Below are 18,195 nucleotides of genomic sequence, written 5' to 3'. Positions count from 1 at the left end.
AAGTCCCTGTCCCAAATAGCACATTAAGACCTTGCAGTCCTCTTTCGATTCTAAAGTTTGGTGATTTATGCATGTGCAGACATTTTCATACATTACATTTTTCAAATACATGCAGTTTTACTCATTATTATTTGAAAGATCATGACAATGATAGATATCTATAGACAAGACCAGGGACCTCATTCTAAACTATTATAACTGTTTCAGTCTGAGAGTCACCTCTGGATCAACAACAATCAACATCTGCATTTCATAGGCTGGAAAAAGGAATAATCACTGGGTGTACTATCTCAGTGATCTTGTTTGCCTTACCCATGAATATGCTAGTTAAGTCAGCAGAAGTGGAATGCAGAGGCCCACTTACCCGGTCAGGTGTGCGACAGCCCCCCATCAGAGTGTTCATGGACAATCTGATGGTGACCACAACATCTGTAACGAGCTGCAGATGGATCCTCCAAGGCTTTGAACGCCTCATCAGCTGGGCCCGAATGGACTTTAAACCAGCCAAGTCCCGATCCCTTGTGGTGAGAAAGGGAAAGGTAACCGACAAGTTCCGTTTCTCCCTGGGAGGAGTCCAAATTCCATCAATCACAGAGAAGTCAGTTAAGAGCCTGGGAAAAGTCTTCAACAGCACATTTAGGGACACAGCCACACTTCATGAAACCGGTAAGGAGTTGCACACCTGGATTGCTGCATTGGACAAGTCTGGGCTGCCAGGCAAGTTTAAAGCCTGGATTTACCTGGATTCATCCTGCCACTACTCCTCTGGCCACTGCTGGTTTATGATGTCCCCCTAACCACCGTTGAGGGCTTTGAGAGGAAGATCAGTCACACCCTGCGTAGGTGGATGGGCCTCCCACGCAGCCTCTGCAGCATAGCCTTGTATGGGAGAAAGAACAAGCTACAACTCCCCTTCAGCAGCCTGTAGGAGGAGTTAATGGTTTCCCGGGCAAGAGAGGTGCTGCTGTACAGAGAGTCCACTGACACCAAAGTCTCCTCGGCTGGTATAGAGGTGAGGACAGGTAGGAAGTGGAGGGCCCAGGAGGCAGTCGACCAGGCTGAAGCACGGCTGCGGCACAGTGTGCTTGTGGGGACAGTGGCGTCAGTACGTGCAGGGCTTGGTTGTATCCAAAGACCTCGATACCAGTGGCGTAGGCAGAAATTGTATTTTGGGTGGGCCAGTGAAAAAGTGAGTGGGCCTATAGTTTTTCCTAGAAAAAAAAAATGAATTAAATAATAATTAAACCTTAGACTGTAGAAAATATATATTTTTTTATTATTAGCCTATTAAAACAGTTACACCTTTATTTCATGTTCTTAAATCATCATGTTAAATCAACAGAGCTCAATAAAGGCTGGACAAACCAGTATAGACTAAAGGCTAAAAGTAAAAGAAATTAAAATAATGAAAAAACTCAGCAGAGCACAGTTTGAAATAAATAACACACTCTGTTAAATAAACCATATACAATGCAATCAGCCTGGTGTGCCAAAAAATAGAACTCATTTAAACTAAACAATGTAGCCTATAAGGCATACAGATATACACAACACACCACTAAGTTAAATCACTTCACGGGCAAAAATTAAGGAAATTAAGGCCCCTTGTTGTTTTCTTTCTACAAAACAAGACGCAAGCGCCTGGGTTTAGTGTTGAAAACAGAAATGATCTCATCATAGTCCAAAGAGTCACAGAGTTCTTTTTCAAAGGACAAAAGGCACAGGTTGTTGAGGCGGGTAGTACTCATGGATGCTCTGAGGTTAGTTTTTATCCTACCTGCAGTGGAGAACAGTCTCTCAACACTACAAGAAGTCATGGGAAGGGTGATGATGACTTGAAGTAGTTTGTTGAGGTTTGGAAATATGTCAGGAGCACAAATGTCCAATACTTCCATGAGGGATGGAAATTCCAGGCCATTGGCTAATTTCCGACGCAGTTGCTCAATAAATACTGTTAGTTCAGCATCAACAACCAATATATGAAAGTGATCACAAGGGGCCCACAGAGAATCCTTCTCTGCAAAAGTCTTAGAATGTGGGAGAAATGTTGCTGCTGCCCTCATTATTCCATACTGATCTTCTTGGAAACGATTGTCCAGCTCTGTCACCTGTCTGTCAAGGATGTCATTCCATATGTGTCTTAGGTCATCATCATTTCTCACACTTGTTGCTTTCCCCAAACTAGTTGTGACAACTGATCCTGCAAGCCTTGCCGGGAGCTTTCTCACTCTGGTCCCAGATGTGATGTCCCAGCTTGTGATTTCATTTTTCTGCATCAACTCTTCTGTTAGTTTCATTACATGCTCAAAATCACACCCTGAATTGTCTCTAAACCGAGCAAAGCTGTCTTTTAGTCCCTCAATTAGGTCAATGCACTCAGAGACTGACAATGTTGGGCTGTGTAAACCTTGTGTGGCAAAATCGCTCGTCTGAAATAATTTTCCAAATGTGACGAGTAAAAATAAGAACTTTTTTGTTTGTATTTGTTGCAGCAGGGACTGCGCCTCAACCTTCGACTGGCCACTGCTTTCAGCATACTCCGCAAGCACTTCTAATATTACGTTGAGTAACGTCAGTACTTTGCTCACTGCTCCGGATTTGGAGCTCCAGCGCGTGTCTGTGGATCGCTCAAGTTCCAAGCGCGGGCGTCCCGGATAAAGCTCCTTTTGCGCTGCCACAAACTTTGCGTGTCTGCTGCTGCCTGTCATGAAACTGTGAATATTGTTCAGTGTATCAAAAAATGTGCTCACGTGTCCAGACACCTTTGATGCTGCACAGAGTACCAGATTCAGTCGGTGAGAATTGCAGTGGACATACAACGCTTGAGGAAAAGTTCGTTTCAAAATCACATGCACACCTCCCTTGTTTCCTGACATAACAGAGGCTCCGTCGAAACTGAAGCCAACGCACAGAGATGGGTCAAGTTGCAGTGGTTCAATCACCTGTAGTATCTTTTCTGAAATACCTCTTGCGCTCAGGTCACTTGTGTCCATGAACCCGATTGCCCGTTCTTTTATTTTCCCTGCGTGAACATATCTCACACAAACAGCCACCAGTTCACGCTTTGACTCATCCTTATATTCATCTGCCATAAGAGCATAATAGGTGCCCGGTGTTTCACAGACTTCTGCTTTGATTTTACGCAACAGCAAGGAGGCTGCGGACTCCAGCAGCTCATTTTGTATATCTGGGCTCATCAAAGTTCCGTTTCTGGGCAGCTGCTCTAGACGATTTTGGATCTGTGGATCATATTTGCACATGAATTTGAACAGTTCTATAAAGTTTCCTTTATTGAGAGCATCTTCATTTTCCCTGTGTCCACGTAGGGGGATGTCCTGCTTGGCACAAAACAGCACAATGTCTAAAACGACTTTTAGATGGTCCCGATTCCTTTCAATAAATGAATAGTCCACGGCATCACGGTTCATTTGATTTAACACATTTCCCCGGCCTGCAGTTTGGTTGGTCCTGTAGCCTTGAAACTTATCCAGTGAAACGGAGTGGGGCTTGCTCAGCTGGTGTTTTTCACATGCCTGTCGTAGGTGCTTCCAGTCCACAAACCCCTCTCTCGCAAATGGGCTCTCAGCCCCGCTGGGAAAATGTCTGCACATTTTACAGAAAATCGCATCCTTAATTACACTGTACTCCAACCAAGAAAACTGTCCATACCACTTTGATGAGAAGCTCCTTGATTTTCCATTCTTGACAGTGCAGGGAAATACCTTCAAATTGGGTTGTGAAGGTGGTTCGTCAATCGCACTTAGATCAGCGGGTAAACCCGCGTCAGGCTGACCGGGAGAGAGCACTGGCAGTGCCGCCTGGGAGCAAGAGCGGCCGCCACCAGCACCTGACTAGCCTTCTTGTGGGTTAACGAGTCTGAAGAACTGGGCTGGGTGGACTCGGTAGATGAAGGCAGTGGCGTGTCGTCTTCCTCTACTCTTGCTTTTTTAAAATAGCACATTAAAGAAATTTGTTTAGCCATTATAGTGGCAAATGGCGATGTTCATAAATTTGCAAAAAAAAGCAGCTAGCCAGAGCCCGCCGGCGCCACTCAGAGAGTTTTTTTCTGTCAGAAACCCTTAGCAACCATAGCAACCAATAACGTTCCGGAGGGAGGCTTTTCAACAGTTCCATTTTATTCGGAAAACAAATTAAACACACACACACCAGTCAACAATAAATCAGGTTTATATTAATATATTTTCTTAAATGCATTTGAATAATAAAAATAAACAAAAAATGTATTTTTATCAAAATTGTCTGGGCGGGCCAGTGAGTAATGTGGGCGGGCCAGTGCCGCCCTGGCCCATTACTGGCTACGCCCCTGCTCGATACGACAAGGCCCAGGGAAAGGACAGGCGTCGACTGGTCCAAGAAGAAATCCGATCAGGGGTGGAGGAAAGATGCATCAGCAGGATTGTGGGGATGCGACAACAGGGGGTGTGGACTCGATGGGGAGAGATAATGGACCGAAAGATCTCGTGGTCAGAGTTGTGGAAAGCAGAGCCACACCAGATCCAGTTCCTTATCCGATCAGTCTACGATGTCCTCCCCAGCCCAACCAACCTCTTCTCCTGGGGCCTGATAAACACCCCCGAGTGCCCTCTGTGCCAAAAAAGAGGGTCCCTGGAGCACATATTAAGCTGCTGCCCTAAAGCCCTGGGAAAAGGATGTTATCTGTGGTGCCATGATCAAGTGCTAGGGTTATTGCAGAAGCCATCAGCACAGGGATCTCCCTCAGCAGGCACCAGCAGCCAGCACAGTGCTCAATTGCATTTTTCAAGGCTGGAGAGAAACCACCACAGAGCAGGAACCCAGCAGGGGGACTTCTGGCAACAGCCCGGAACTGGCAGCTAAAGGTTGACCTGGGAAGGCAGCTCAAATCCCCAGAAACCATCACCACAACTACACTTAGGCCTGACATGGTCCTCCTTTCAGAATCATCAAGGCAGGTGGTCCTACTGGAATTGACTGTGCCCTGGGAAGACCGAATGGAAGAGGTGTTTGAACGGAAGAGGGCCAAGTACGAGGAATTGGCTGGTGAATGCCATAGCAGAGGATGGAAGACCCGCTGCCTCCCCATCGAGGTAGGCTGCCGAGGGTTTACCGGCTAGTCGCTCTACAGGGCCCTCAAGCTCCTGGGAATAAGGGGACCGCACAACAAGAAAGCTATCAGGAACATCACGGATGCCGCTGAAAAGGCATCTAGATGGCTGTGGATCAAAAGGGGTGATCCGTGGACACATGCTACCTAGTCACAAGTCGGGGACTGATCACCCCTGGCTGGGTCGCCTGGGCGAGGATGTATGATGTTGAAAGACCCGAAACACCCGATGACTCCAGGTTATATCACTGATGATGTGCTACCTAGTCACAAGTCAGGGACTGATCACCCCTGGCTGGGTTGCCTGGGCGAGGATGTATGATGTTGAAAGACCCGAAACACCCGATGACTCCAGGTTACATCACTGATGATGTGTCGCACCTGCAAGGTGTATGTTAAATCATACACACAGCCACATTTCTGCAGGTATACTGTATATGTCGCCTGTAGAACAAACAGTGCTATATCAATAAATATAATGAATCGTACAAGCTGCAGCTTATGTGAAGGAACAGACTCTCTCATGTCTTAATTTAATCCTAAAATCCTCTTTAAACATGAAAATAAAGGTTTAGTGTTTGATTATTTACTTCTAAAAAGCAAAACTTACCCAAGAAAAACTATTCAATAAAAACTGAATATGAGTAAATCCATTTCTCTGGACAACTGAATAAAAGTTTTGAACCAATTAAACACATCAGATTAAAAAGTGATACTATATACTCAAGATAATCAAGTGATCTGTCATTGACAATCAGGAAAACATTATTATTGAAATTAATATTTAATCTGAGTTTGACATTGCCTTGTCCGCCATGTTTTTTCTTCCAGCAAGGAAAATCCAGTCAGCTGTGAAAAGGTCGAGAGGATTGTGGGGGCAAACTGTGCTGTGTTCGGGGCCAAGTTGTTTTGTCACATGACTTTGAAAGTCTAACCCTTTAATAACAGCACAGAGTGTCCTGAACTGAGATCAGTCGGTTTAAATGAATTAAAATTTTGCGTTGCGTATAGCGAAGCCAAAAAATGTCTACACATGTGTACACGGAGTCGGACAAAGAAGTAGTGTAATGCATTTAAATTTAAATCTTGTAATCGAATTACAGTTACTGACTTTTAATGAATTTAATAACTTTTAAGTACATTATAGAGACATTATAGGGATCTACTTTCAACTGCTTCCGTTAGGGGTCGCCACAGCGGATCATCCGTGAGCCACATATTTGACTTAGAACAGGTTTTATGCCAGATACCCTTCCTGACACAACCCCCATTGGCTGGAGGACTCTCACTAACACCTCCGGAGCAATTTTCACTTAAACTGCATGATTTGGGTGCACCCGGAGGCAACCCACGCATACACGGGGAGAACATGCAAACTCACACAGAAAGGCGCAGTTGAGCGGGACCTTCTTGCTGTGAGACTACAATGCTAACCACTGAGATATGAGGTGCGACAATGAACAAGAATGAAATATAGACATTATTCTGAAAAGTGTTTTAGAAAGTAACTTGAAAGTAAAGTAATTAGTAATGTGATACATTTTTCAATGAAGGCAAGGCAAGTTTATTAAATGAAGTAATTTTTATAGTAATTTCATTTAAATTTTAGAGAAATAATTGGTCATTTGTATTGGTTTCATATTTTTAAGTAACTTACCCAACACTGATTGACATTGTCCTTGTTTAACACTTTAATAAAGATGTTAAAAGATGAACAATACTTACATAATTGAATATATGCAATCAAATACATACAGTAATGAGTTTTGTACTGCCATAAGGCAAATATAAAGAATTCACATCAATACCGACTGATTGAAGTTCTTATTAAGTAGACTAATAACGTGTTCACAGACCTGTGCATTCTCATTATATATATATACACATGATGTAATGACAGAATATCAGTCTAATATAATAGCTTGAATGTCGCATGAGTAGAATGGCCAGAAACTCCCATCACACCCTCCAGCAAAGGACCACAGAGATTATATAGGATTAAACACACTGCGGCAGGTGCGCTCCATCAGCACTCATCCGCTCTTCAGGTTCCCGCACACCTGAGAAAAAAGACACATGACCAAATGTGAATTAACTGATTTATATTTTAAACATTGTGTCAAATTATGTTATTCTCCTGGCAATGAAAACTGAAGAAAAAGTGAACAGAATGATTCTTTATGGGAGCATAATTATCAAATAAAATATTGTGAATATTTTAATAAGAAATAAAATTTTACATTTCATGAATTAGGCTGGAAGTATTGTGACACATTATTTGTATAGAGTTTTTTATTAGTAGTTCATATTTGCTATTAACCAATATTGCCCCAAATCTTGATCAAATGTATAATATTTCGGAGTGACTATTTGCACCCAGGTTTGATTCTGCATTTGGAACATTTTCTGCCTCTATAACTAATAATAATACTTGAATGAATATAAAGGTAGTTTTACTATAATATTATCATAGAGTTACTACAGTAATATGGTGTAAATAAAGTAACCTTGTTTAATTTGACATAATATCATGGTGATACTGTGGTTATTTTATCTGTAGCGTTCAGAACAGATCTGTTTCCAATCAGTATAGTGCATTATTTAGGACTTTATTGATATCTTTTAACAATTTTAAGCACATCGAAAAACAATTTTAACAGTCGGGTCTCACATGTTGCCAGGCAAGATCAAACATGATCCATTAGATTAGCAACATTCATATGATATCGTGCGACTGCACTATATTCCTATTACTTTTACTACAGCCAATGACATCGTTTCCATCTAATACGCAATAATTACTTCCTTCTGTCCACACAACAACTTCCGATCCTGTTTACACACTCATTGTTGTTGCAAAACAACATTATGTGAGACCATACAAAATAGCCAACTCGTAAATCAGTTCACTTTAAATGGATAAAGAGAATCTGTTTTTTTGTTGTTGTTGTTTTTTTAACTGCTTGATTCAACTTTTAAAAATGTACCACTGTCCCCTGCATCTGCATTTGTGCTCAAGTGCGCTGGGGTATCCCAGTCAATGGGCAACAATAGGTGATTTTGGCTACTTGTTTTTCTGTTCTTATGATGTTGGCCTACATAAATGTCACTATTTAGACCTAAGCCAACTGAGCATGTCTGCACTAATAACAAACAAACTCAGTAAGGCTTCTGGCAGTTTGTTGTTCATTCAATCACTGATTATATTATAATGTGCATAATATATGAGAGCAGCGTTTTTGCAAGAAAAAGATTTTCAGATTTAATACAATGTCATAATCTGACAAGACCATCTTATTGTTAACCTGAGTTACTTAAGTTAACATGGACATATTGCTGGATAATATACCATACCCAATTAAGAAACCTAATTTGAATACACACACACACACACACACACACACATACATATATATATACATATATATATATATATATATATATATATATATATATACTGTATATATACCGATCAGCCACAACATTAAAACCACCTGCCTAGTATTGTGTAGGTCCCCTTCGTTCTGCCAAAACTGCACCAACCTGTATCTCGAAATAGCATTCTAAGATGATATTCTTCTCATCACAATTGTACAGAGTGGTTATCTGAGTTACCGTAGACTTTGTCAGTTCATACCAGTCTGGTCATTCTCTGTTGATCACTCACATCAACAAGTGTTTCCATCCACAGAACTGCCCCTCACTGGATGATTTTGTTGTTGCAGCATTCAGATTAAACTCTAAAGACTGTTGTGTGTGAAAATCCCAGAAATACTCAAACCAGCCCATCTGACACCAACAATCATGCCACGGTCAAAATTAGGGATGTCCCGATACCACTTTTTCCACTTCCAATCCGATTCCGATAACGGAAATCTCAGTATTGGCCGATACCGATCCCGATCCGATACCAGTATTGTTTTTTTGCATAATCAGTTTATAAAATCTTGACATTATTGTGTGGAAATAATTGGGTGTACTCTTTAATATGTAAAGAAACACAAACCTTTAACTTCACATTATTTCAATATAAATGTATAGCTTATTAAGAAACACTTTATTATTAACTAGCATAGCCTACTGGATACTGGCACTCCCCGAGTTCTGATTACACGCACCTGCATATCATTAGTGGCTAATCAATGACTGCATAAATACCCCGCTCTCTCACCCGCGCACACACACACTCTCTCTCTCTCTCTCTCTCTCTCTCTCTCTCTCTCTCTCTCTCTCTCTCTCTCTCTCTCTCTCTCTCTCTCTCTCTCTCTTTCTCTCTCTTTCACACTCTGTGCCTGTTCTCATCGATAGTAGAAAGTTCTGGAGTCTCAGAAATACTATGTCAAACATGTGTCTTCATTATTGCCTGCAAGTATCATAAAATTGTTGTAAGTTATCTCTTTCATCGTGTCTATACACTGTCTGAATATTACTTACCTGCTGTTTGCCACTCTGCTTAACTGGATTTACTCACAATGTTTACATCACTGTTTCAATCCTCTGCTCAATAAACCCTGCAGAGTTCATATCTCTGCTGTGAGTCTCTCCATGACAGCTTTAACTTTTAAACCCTCACACTTTTTATTTACAGTTGAATTCGCTTCTTATTTAAATTCTGGTTAAATGCACCTCCAGTGCCTTTCTAAGTCCATATTATAAGTGAACCGAACTGCTGAGCATCTACATCTGAGATGTTCGTTTGTAGCGCTCAAATATTGTGCACGTATGAAGGCTATAAATAGCCGCACGTGTGTGTGTAAACCGAAGCACCATTCACTAACGGGCTGAAGCTGCGCGTGCATTTATATGTTTACTTATTAAACACAGCCTATTGCAATTCACAGAGCTATCGCGTGTCTTCAAGTGGCTTTGAATAAAATGCACTAGTCATATGACATATCGGCTCGTCAGACCGATACCCGATCCGTCTAAAAACGTCAGTATCGAAGCCGATACCGATCTAGGTCAAGTCATCCCTACATCCCTAGTCAAAATCACTGACATCACATTTTTCCCCATTCTGATGGCTGATGTGAACATTAAATGAAGCTCCCCAATTAACATCCCTCCCCAAATATATTATTCCTTTACTTTCATGTACAGAACTGTACATTAATGATCCAACTTTGGTGTTAATCATTAACATTTCTCCATGTAACAAAGTGCGACAAATTGTGTTCTATAACACAACTGTACCAGCTGGGGGAATATCATTGTAAATATGTAAACGTTCCCACTATTATTCTAATGCAGTGCCATATTCTTATAATTATTATTGTACAGTAATTTGTGGTGTTTTGACTTTACAATAAAATTCTGAATACAGTATTTAACTGTTAAAAGCATTATCAACAACCAATACAGTGCTTCAAAATTCTGCAAACTTAAGAGTGTGCTTCGTTGTAGAGGGATGTGCTTCGATGTGTGAATTGTTTTGAACTAATTTACAATTTATTATTAATTTATATAATCAATTGAGAAAAAATTATTTAAGGTTTCGCTGTCTTGTATATGCTTACACGTGATGTTAAACATGCTGCTGTATGTGTGGGTTTTTTTCTTCTTCTAGTGTCTCAGCTGATGTCTGTCTGGATTGTAAATGCACTGAAGGCCACTGAACTCCCAGAGTTTCGCGGTGAACTGGACATTGGGATCGGCACTATAGACTTCGCCCTTTCAAAGTCAGTACATAAGAAATCAAACCATATGAATGAATGAAAACACTTGCAGAAGTGTTAGAGCTTTAGATATGCAACACTCAACACAAGTGCACAACTGTGATATGATAGACATACAGTATATGAGGATTTTTTTCATAATTGTGCTTTTGGTGTGTACAGCATGAGGATTGTGCACTGCAGCATGTCAGAGTCATCGCTGGTGTTTGTCAAGGGAACAGGTGTATCTGTGACAGTCACTCAACTCTCACTGGCCGTCACAGGCAGCTGGACGACACACTTTGGCATCATGTAAGTGCACCAGTGAATCAGGAAAGAAAGACTCAAATCATATGAATCTGAAATATAATGCCACAGACAACACACTCTAGAACCCTCCAAATACAACTGCACATCAATCATCTCAGCAAAATTCAGAATTTCACAACTGGCTCTCTTTCAAATTATGAGTTGGAATTTGAATTGAATTTTGTGACAAATAATGACATTATTTTATTTTATCTTTTTACTATTTATGCCTTTATACTAATTCTTAAATTATCCTGATTGGTAGAATCATTTTTTTACTGATTAGATATATTTCTCAATCTTAAAGTCAAATTAAGAGTCAAAACAGATTTACATTTTGCAATATTGCACCAAATATTATCAACCATAAAAGTTTTCAGATAACATCATAAAATTAAAAGATAAAAAAATGGAATTGTGTGTATTGTATGACATACTGCGTAAATTAGAGCACCATTGTCCATAAAATTAAAATATGAACTAAAAAAAAAAAAGGAACCGTCCTCTCACTTATTTTCATCAAACTTAACATGTGTAAATATTTGTATGAACATCAAATTTACAAAATTATTTTAAAATACAGTGTCCTGAAAAAGGGCTGTTTCTTTTTTTTTGTTTATATTAATAAATGATTAAATATAGTAAAATGTATTCAATGCACATTTCTGTTGGTGGTATTTCAAACATTATTTATTATCTATTGTGTTGGGTTGTTGCTTTCTTTTTCTGCATATTGCGGGGCCTGTTTCAGCTCATCACCACCCATTCGGCCCCGTTTCGCAGCTCGCTCACCGGGAAAAGTCCTATGGACAGTCTGCTCTGGGCAGATGTGTGAATGCAGGAGCAGACTAGGACTAAAAGCTGGCCATGGACTTTCTGGTCCAGTTACCGACCCATCACACCCGGCCCACGGGAACACTATACTGTAAATAGGCACCATTTTGTTCGGATTAGATGTTAAACTGAGGTCCTGACTCTCTGTAATCCCAGTGGCCTGGCAAAATTCCCCACATTGGCCCGTATCAATCACGGCCTCCTAATAACCCCCATCCATTAATTGGCTGTATCACTCTACTCTCTCCTCTCCACCTGGTGTGTGGTGAGCATACTGGCGCACTACATTTGTCACATTATATTGCGCACGCTGTAGCCAAGCAAGCCAAAGCAATGAGCCCCGTGACATGCATACGAACATGAGTTCGCTCGAACGGCAGAATGACACAAGATAAAACATAAATAAAATTAGCAGGAGATTCGATCTTGTTTATCTACAATATGAATAGCGTAAATTAACAAAGTTTGAGCTTGAAATCTGAACATACTTTTCTTGTTGAAACGCTGCTACCAAATATTATGCAACAATATAAAGTCAATGTAAATGAACAACAGACTGCCAGAATTCAGTGGGCAGCACTGTTGCCTCAAAGTAAGAAGGTCCCGGGTTCGAGTCCCGCCTCAACTGGGCCTTTCTGAGTGGAGTTTGCATGTTGTCCCCATGTTTGAGTAGGTTTCCTCCAGATGCTCCAGTTTCCCCAACAAGTCCAAAAGCATGCAGGTTAAGTTAATCGGAGACACTAAATTGCCCATAGGTGTGAGTGGGAGTGTAAATGTGTATGTCTGTGTGTGTTGCCCTGTGATGGACTGTCCACCTGTCCAGGGTGTTCCCTATCAAAAAGCTACACTTTGATGCTGCACTGATTTAGCGCTTTGGGAACGTCTTTAGGAGTGACCAGCTATGAATATGTGTGCAACACATCAATAAAATTGACAAAAATGTATAGCCTCCACCGGTGACATCATCAGGATGCACTGGTAAAGGGGCTATAAATAGATGCGCTACAGGTGCATCATCAGATCTTTTGTCTTCAGATCATTCTGTGTGTGTGTTGTGCTTCTTGACTGTCAGAACTTTCTACTTTCCTCTGTTAGGAGTTAGAATTGTTAGGCAGTGCACAGAAACCTTTTTCTATAAAAAAAAAAAAGAAGAATGACTGATAAACAAGGCAAGTGGTGTGTGTTCCATGTTTACGCTTTATGGCTGAGAGGGACATACACCAGTTTTGTTTTGTGTGTTTGGGGGAAGAGCATGCTGCTCTTGCATTGGGGCGGGCGGTTGCGAACATTGCGATTTGTTCTCAGTCAAAATGCTTCATACTTGTCTTGCTTATTTCTGAGAGTCAACGCCCACTCTTCCATCGTGGGGCTCGTGTATGGATCTGGCGAGAGACGGGTTCGTCCCTATTGCTCGCTCTCTCCCCAGATCCAGGTGATCCTTCCCGTGATCCTGAAGCGCACTCCAGCGCCTCTTCGGTTCATGAGGGGGACCTTGAATTTATTGAATCTGGGGACTTCGAGCTACCCACCTCTGAGCAATCTGTGCATGATAATAAAGCGACGGAGGAATTACTTAAGGTGGTTACTCGTGTGGTGGCCAGGCTTCAATTAGACTGGCCACGTGAATAAGAGACCCCCAAGAGCTCCAAACTGGAGGTCAGATTTCTGTCTGGTGGCCAAGGGAACGCCTCATCAGTCCCTTCCCTTCTTTGATGACCTCCATGACGAGCTCTCTCGTTGAAGGACCTGAGTGCGGGCACCACGGTCGACGAAGAGGCTTTCTCAGAGCTTTGTTGAGCCACAGATCTGCCTCTCTGCGCGACCAAACAGATAGCTCGCACCATTAGCCGGTCTATGGCTGCTTTGGTCAGCACTGAGAGACATTTATGACTCAACCTGTCGGGCATCAGAGATAAGGACAAAGTTTTCCTCCTCGATGCCCCAGTTTTGCCTTCTGGCTTATTTGTTGATGCTATGAATTCAGTTATCACCAGGTTCCAGGAGGTGAAGAGCCATGAGGAGGCCTTCGGGCAATTCCTTCCTTGCCGCACTCAGGGGGCCACCCAGCCCTGCCCCTTCTAGAATGGAGGCTCAAAAACAAAGCGTGGTGAATCGTGCTACCTCTCGTAGAGACTGGGGGCCAGTTCATCGCCCTCAGTAGCCCCCAAAGCAAGACCTTGAAGAAGAGAAAACCCTGACGGTTTTGCGCCCAGCCTTGTGGGGGTATCCCCCCTTGGGTAGGGGCGCGTGAAATATCCACCTGTACCTTCCCGATACCCCCACGAAACTTCTCCATTCCCACCGCCCCGAGTTAGTGGAACAAATCTGGTTGAGATTTTACAGAGCAGAAGTGGACCTCTTCGCCTCCCAACAGACAGCGCAATGTCCCATCTACTTCTCTCTGAGTCACCCAGCCCCCTGGGTCTGGACACGATGGCACATACATGGCCCAGAATGTGCCTGTATGCATTTCCTCTGGTTTCTCTGCTCCCGGGAGTCTTGGCCAGAGTTCACCAACAAGGGTCCAGCGCCGCTCTGGCCGAACAGGGTATTGTTCTCGGCTCGCCTTGGGCGATTCATGACAGGAAGGACCTTCTGTCTCAGGTGCAGGGGACAATATTTCCTCCCCGGCCTAAACTGTGGAACTTCATGTTTGTCCTCTGAAGGGTACCAACTGAGGGACACTGGGCTTTCATCTGAAGTTATTGAGACCATTATAAGAGCTAGGGCTCCCTCTACTAGAAGAAGTTATGTCAATAAATGGGGCGTCTTTGAAAGATGGTGCAGTGCACATAATGCAGATCCAGTTAACTGCCAGATTGCTTCAGTTTATAATCAGCAGGCACATGCCCCGCCACTCTTAGGGTTCATGTGGCCGCTCTATCGGCTTGCCACGCCTTTATTGACGAGATGCCTTTGGGGAAACATCCTCTGCTAGGACCAGGATCCCTTCATGGGACTTAGCAGTAGTCCTTGAGGGTCTGGTTCAGACCCCCTTTGAACCTCTAGAGTCAGCGTCTGATAAACTTCTGACTCTCAAGATGGTTTTTCTTATGGCAATTATTTCTCTAAAAAGAATTGGGGATCTACAGGCTATGTCTGTCTTGCCATCCTGCTTAGATTTTGCCCCAGGAATGGCTAAAGCAATATTGCACCCTCACCCTGACTACCTGCCTAAGGTTACTTTCTCGAATGTACATCCAGTCACTCTTGAAGCGTTTATAACGCTGGAGCAGGAAAGACTTAATGGCCTGTGTCCTGTCTATGCCCTTCAGACTTATGTCCACCGCACTTGCCAGTGGCGTAAGTCAGGGCAACTATTTGTTTGTCATTGGGTCGTAACAAAGGGGCGGCCACCACCAAGCAAACTATGTCACATTGGGTGAGGGATGCTATTGTCCTGGCCTACGAGGCGCATAGTCAAGCTTCACCAGTAGGTATCAGGGCTCACTCTACCAGAGGGTTCGCCTCCTCTAAAGCTTTGGCCAGAGGTGTCCTCTCCACATACATTCATAAGATTCTATAGTTTGGATGTTCATGCTGCTCCGGGCTCTTATGAACACAACTACACAACCGTAAGGGGTCTGGACATCCACAGTGCGGTGGCGTGGGTATTCTCGTTCCCAAAGCGCTAAATCAGCGCAACATAAAAGTGTAGCTTTTTGATAGAGAATGTCTTGGGTTACTTAACTGTAACCCCTGTTCCCTGATAAAAGCGGAACGAGATGCTGCGCTTCATTGCCGCACTGAGGATGCCCCAGGACTGCTCTTCAGACAAAATACCTGACGATGCACCTGTGGCGCATCTATTTATAGCCCTTTTACGGTGCATTCTGATGATGTCACCGGAGGAGGCTATACATATTAGTCAATTTCATTGACGTGTTGCACACATATTCACAGCTGGTCACTCCAAAAGACGTTCCCAAAGCGCTAAATCAGTACAGCATCTCGTTCCACTTTTATCAGGAAAAAGGGGTTACAGTGAAGTAACCCAAGACGTTTCTCTGCCCCCGGCCAGAGACAGCTGGTATAGGCTCCAGCACTGCCCGCCACCCTGCATGACAAGCAGCTATAGAATATGGATGGACGGAATGCCAGAATAAATATATTAAAAATAAATCCCTACTGAGTTTGTTTGTTATTTGTGCGGACATGCTCAGTTGGCTTAAGTCTAAATAGTGACATTAATTATAATAACAGAAAAACAAGTAGCCAAAACACCTGTTTTTTCCCATTGACTGGTATACCCCAGCGCACTTGTGTGCAAATGTGGATGCAGGGGACATTAGTCGATTTTTTAAATTGATGTGTTCTGGTGATTCATTTGGACAGTTCATATGAATTAAGCAGTCAAAATTTTTTTTATAAAAATTCACACAATAACACAGTAAACTAAAAACATAAAACGAGGACTCAATAATGATGGGGATAATAAGTACTTTATTAAACATGAATATAAGCTTAAATATGCAATATAACAATTACAAGAAGTACATTTGAAAAGTTATACATTTTACTAAACATGTCACCATAACTTCCCCCAACAATGTAGATACATTGTGATTGGTTAACACACAAGTAATGTTTGATTCATACAAGCAATATCAGCTTCAACAACCCAACCAGACAACATATTCAAGCATTATAGCAGATAATCAATGTATAGCCTGAATCAATAGTCAGTTGTATAGTTTAGTGGTGATTATATAAAAATACTGCCTTCAACTATCACAATTTTATATTCCTGTGAATTAATATCTGTTTTTATATTAATGATATCATGACTGTTTATGAATTGAGGAGATCTAGAATGAAGTTATCTCTCGGGATGAGTTGAGCCGCTTTCTGTCCGAGAGAGTGTTTTTGAAAATCATGTTTTGCAGTGGGCAACTATCACATATTTCGTACAGTTAACTGAATGTTTAATAATACTGACTTGATGACTTTGCAGTCATGATGGTGGCTCATTTGATCTGGCTGTGAATAATATCAACATGAACACACTGCTGCAGTTAGGTGATGATGGTGCTGGCCATCTGTCCGTCTCCAGTGTCACCTGCAGTGATGATGTGGGAGGAGTGCATATACAGTTCCACGGAGGTGCAAGGTGAGAGCAATATATTAAACAATAAAAGACATTCTGAGAACTGTGAATATCTCTCATTATAAAAACTGATAATGTGTCAATAATACTGTAACTGACACATGCAGCTATTGATCCAATAGTGATCTAATATTGATCCAATAGTGATCCAATAGAGTAAAAAAGAAAAAAACTATGTCAATTTTCATATTTTATTATTCATATTATTTTTCAAGTTTTCTTATAAAATGTAAGCAACATTATGTCAAAATGTTATATATTATCCCACTCAAATGCAAGTGACATCAAATAAACAAGAGGTAATCCAGAAGTAACGCAAAAGTAATTTTTAAAAAGTAATTATATTATATTATATATATATATATATATATATATATATATATATATATATACATATACATACATACATACACACACACACACACACACACACACACACACACACGCACACACACATACACTGCCTGTTCAAAGAAAAGTCACTTTCTCTAGTATTTCGTTGGACAGGCTTTAGCTTTGATTGTTGCATGCATTTGTCATGGCATTGTTTGGACAACCTTATGCAATTTCACAACATTTATTTTCATCTCCGATTTTTGTCTGAGATATTATATTGATGACGGGAGAGTCGAACCACTCTGTATACATTGTACACTCTGAATGTCTTCTTCAGCACATCCCAAAGACTTTCAATGGGGTTAAGGTCAGGAATCTGTGTGAAAATGATTCCTCATGCTCCCTGAATCACTCTTTCACAATTTGAGCCTGATAAATCTAGGAATTGTTGTCCTGGAACATGCCAATGCCATCAGGGAAGAACAAATCCATTGATGGGATAACCTGGTCATTCAGTACATTCAGATAGTCAGCTGACTTCATTTTATTGCCTCATAACATTGCTGATCCTTGACCTGACCAATTGAATCAACTCCAGATCATAACACTGACTCTTGTACTGAGACTTGTACAGTGGGCACTATGCATGACGGGTACATCACTTCATGTGCTTCCTGTCTTATCCTGATGCACCCATTGCTTTGAAATTGGGTAAATCTGGATACATCAAAACACATGACCTTTTTCCATTGCTCCACAATCTTTATGCTCCCTAGCACACTGAAGTCTTTTGTTTCTGATCAGCCTCACATACGAGTGGCTTTCTTGTGGCCACACGCTCATTGCATTGT

At 41.7% G+C, this 18,195-nt stretch overlaps 1 protein-coding gene across 4 annotated transcripts in view; it reads left to right on the top strand.

The window, feature by feature from the left end:
* bpifcl (BPI fold containing family C, like) overlaps nt 1-18,195 on the top strand; it is a 73,357-nt gene that overhangs the window by 19,143 nt on the left and 36,019 nt on the right. For all 4 annotated transcript variants that reach the window (XM_052093740.1, XM_052093738.1, XM_052093741.1 and 1 more), the window contains 3 exons: nt 10,671-10,782; nt 10,942-11,070; nt 16,856-17,011. In XM_052093740.1, coding sequence (XP_051949700.1) covers nt 10,671-10,782; nt 10,942-11,070; nt 16,856-17,011 — 397 coding nt within the window. The remainder of the gene's footprint in view (nt 1-10,670; nt 10,783-10,941; nt 11,071-16,855; nt 17,012-18,195) is intronic.

The sequence above is a fragment of the Xyrauchen texanus genome, chromosome 27, assembly GCF_025860055.1.
Source record: "Xyrauchen texanus isolate HMW12.3.18 chromosome 27, RBS_HiC_50CHRs, whole genome shotgun sequence".
Classification (NCBI taxonomy): domain Eukaryota; kingdom Metazoa; phylum Chordata; class Actinopteri; order Cypriniformes; family Catostomidae; genus Xyrauchen; species Xyrauchen texanus.
This window is presented reverse-complemented; position numbering and strand designations above follow the sequence as displayed.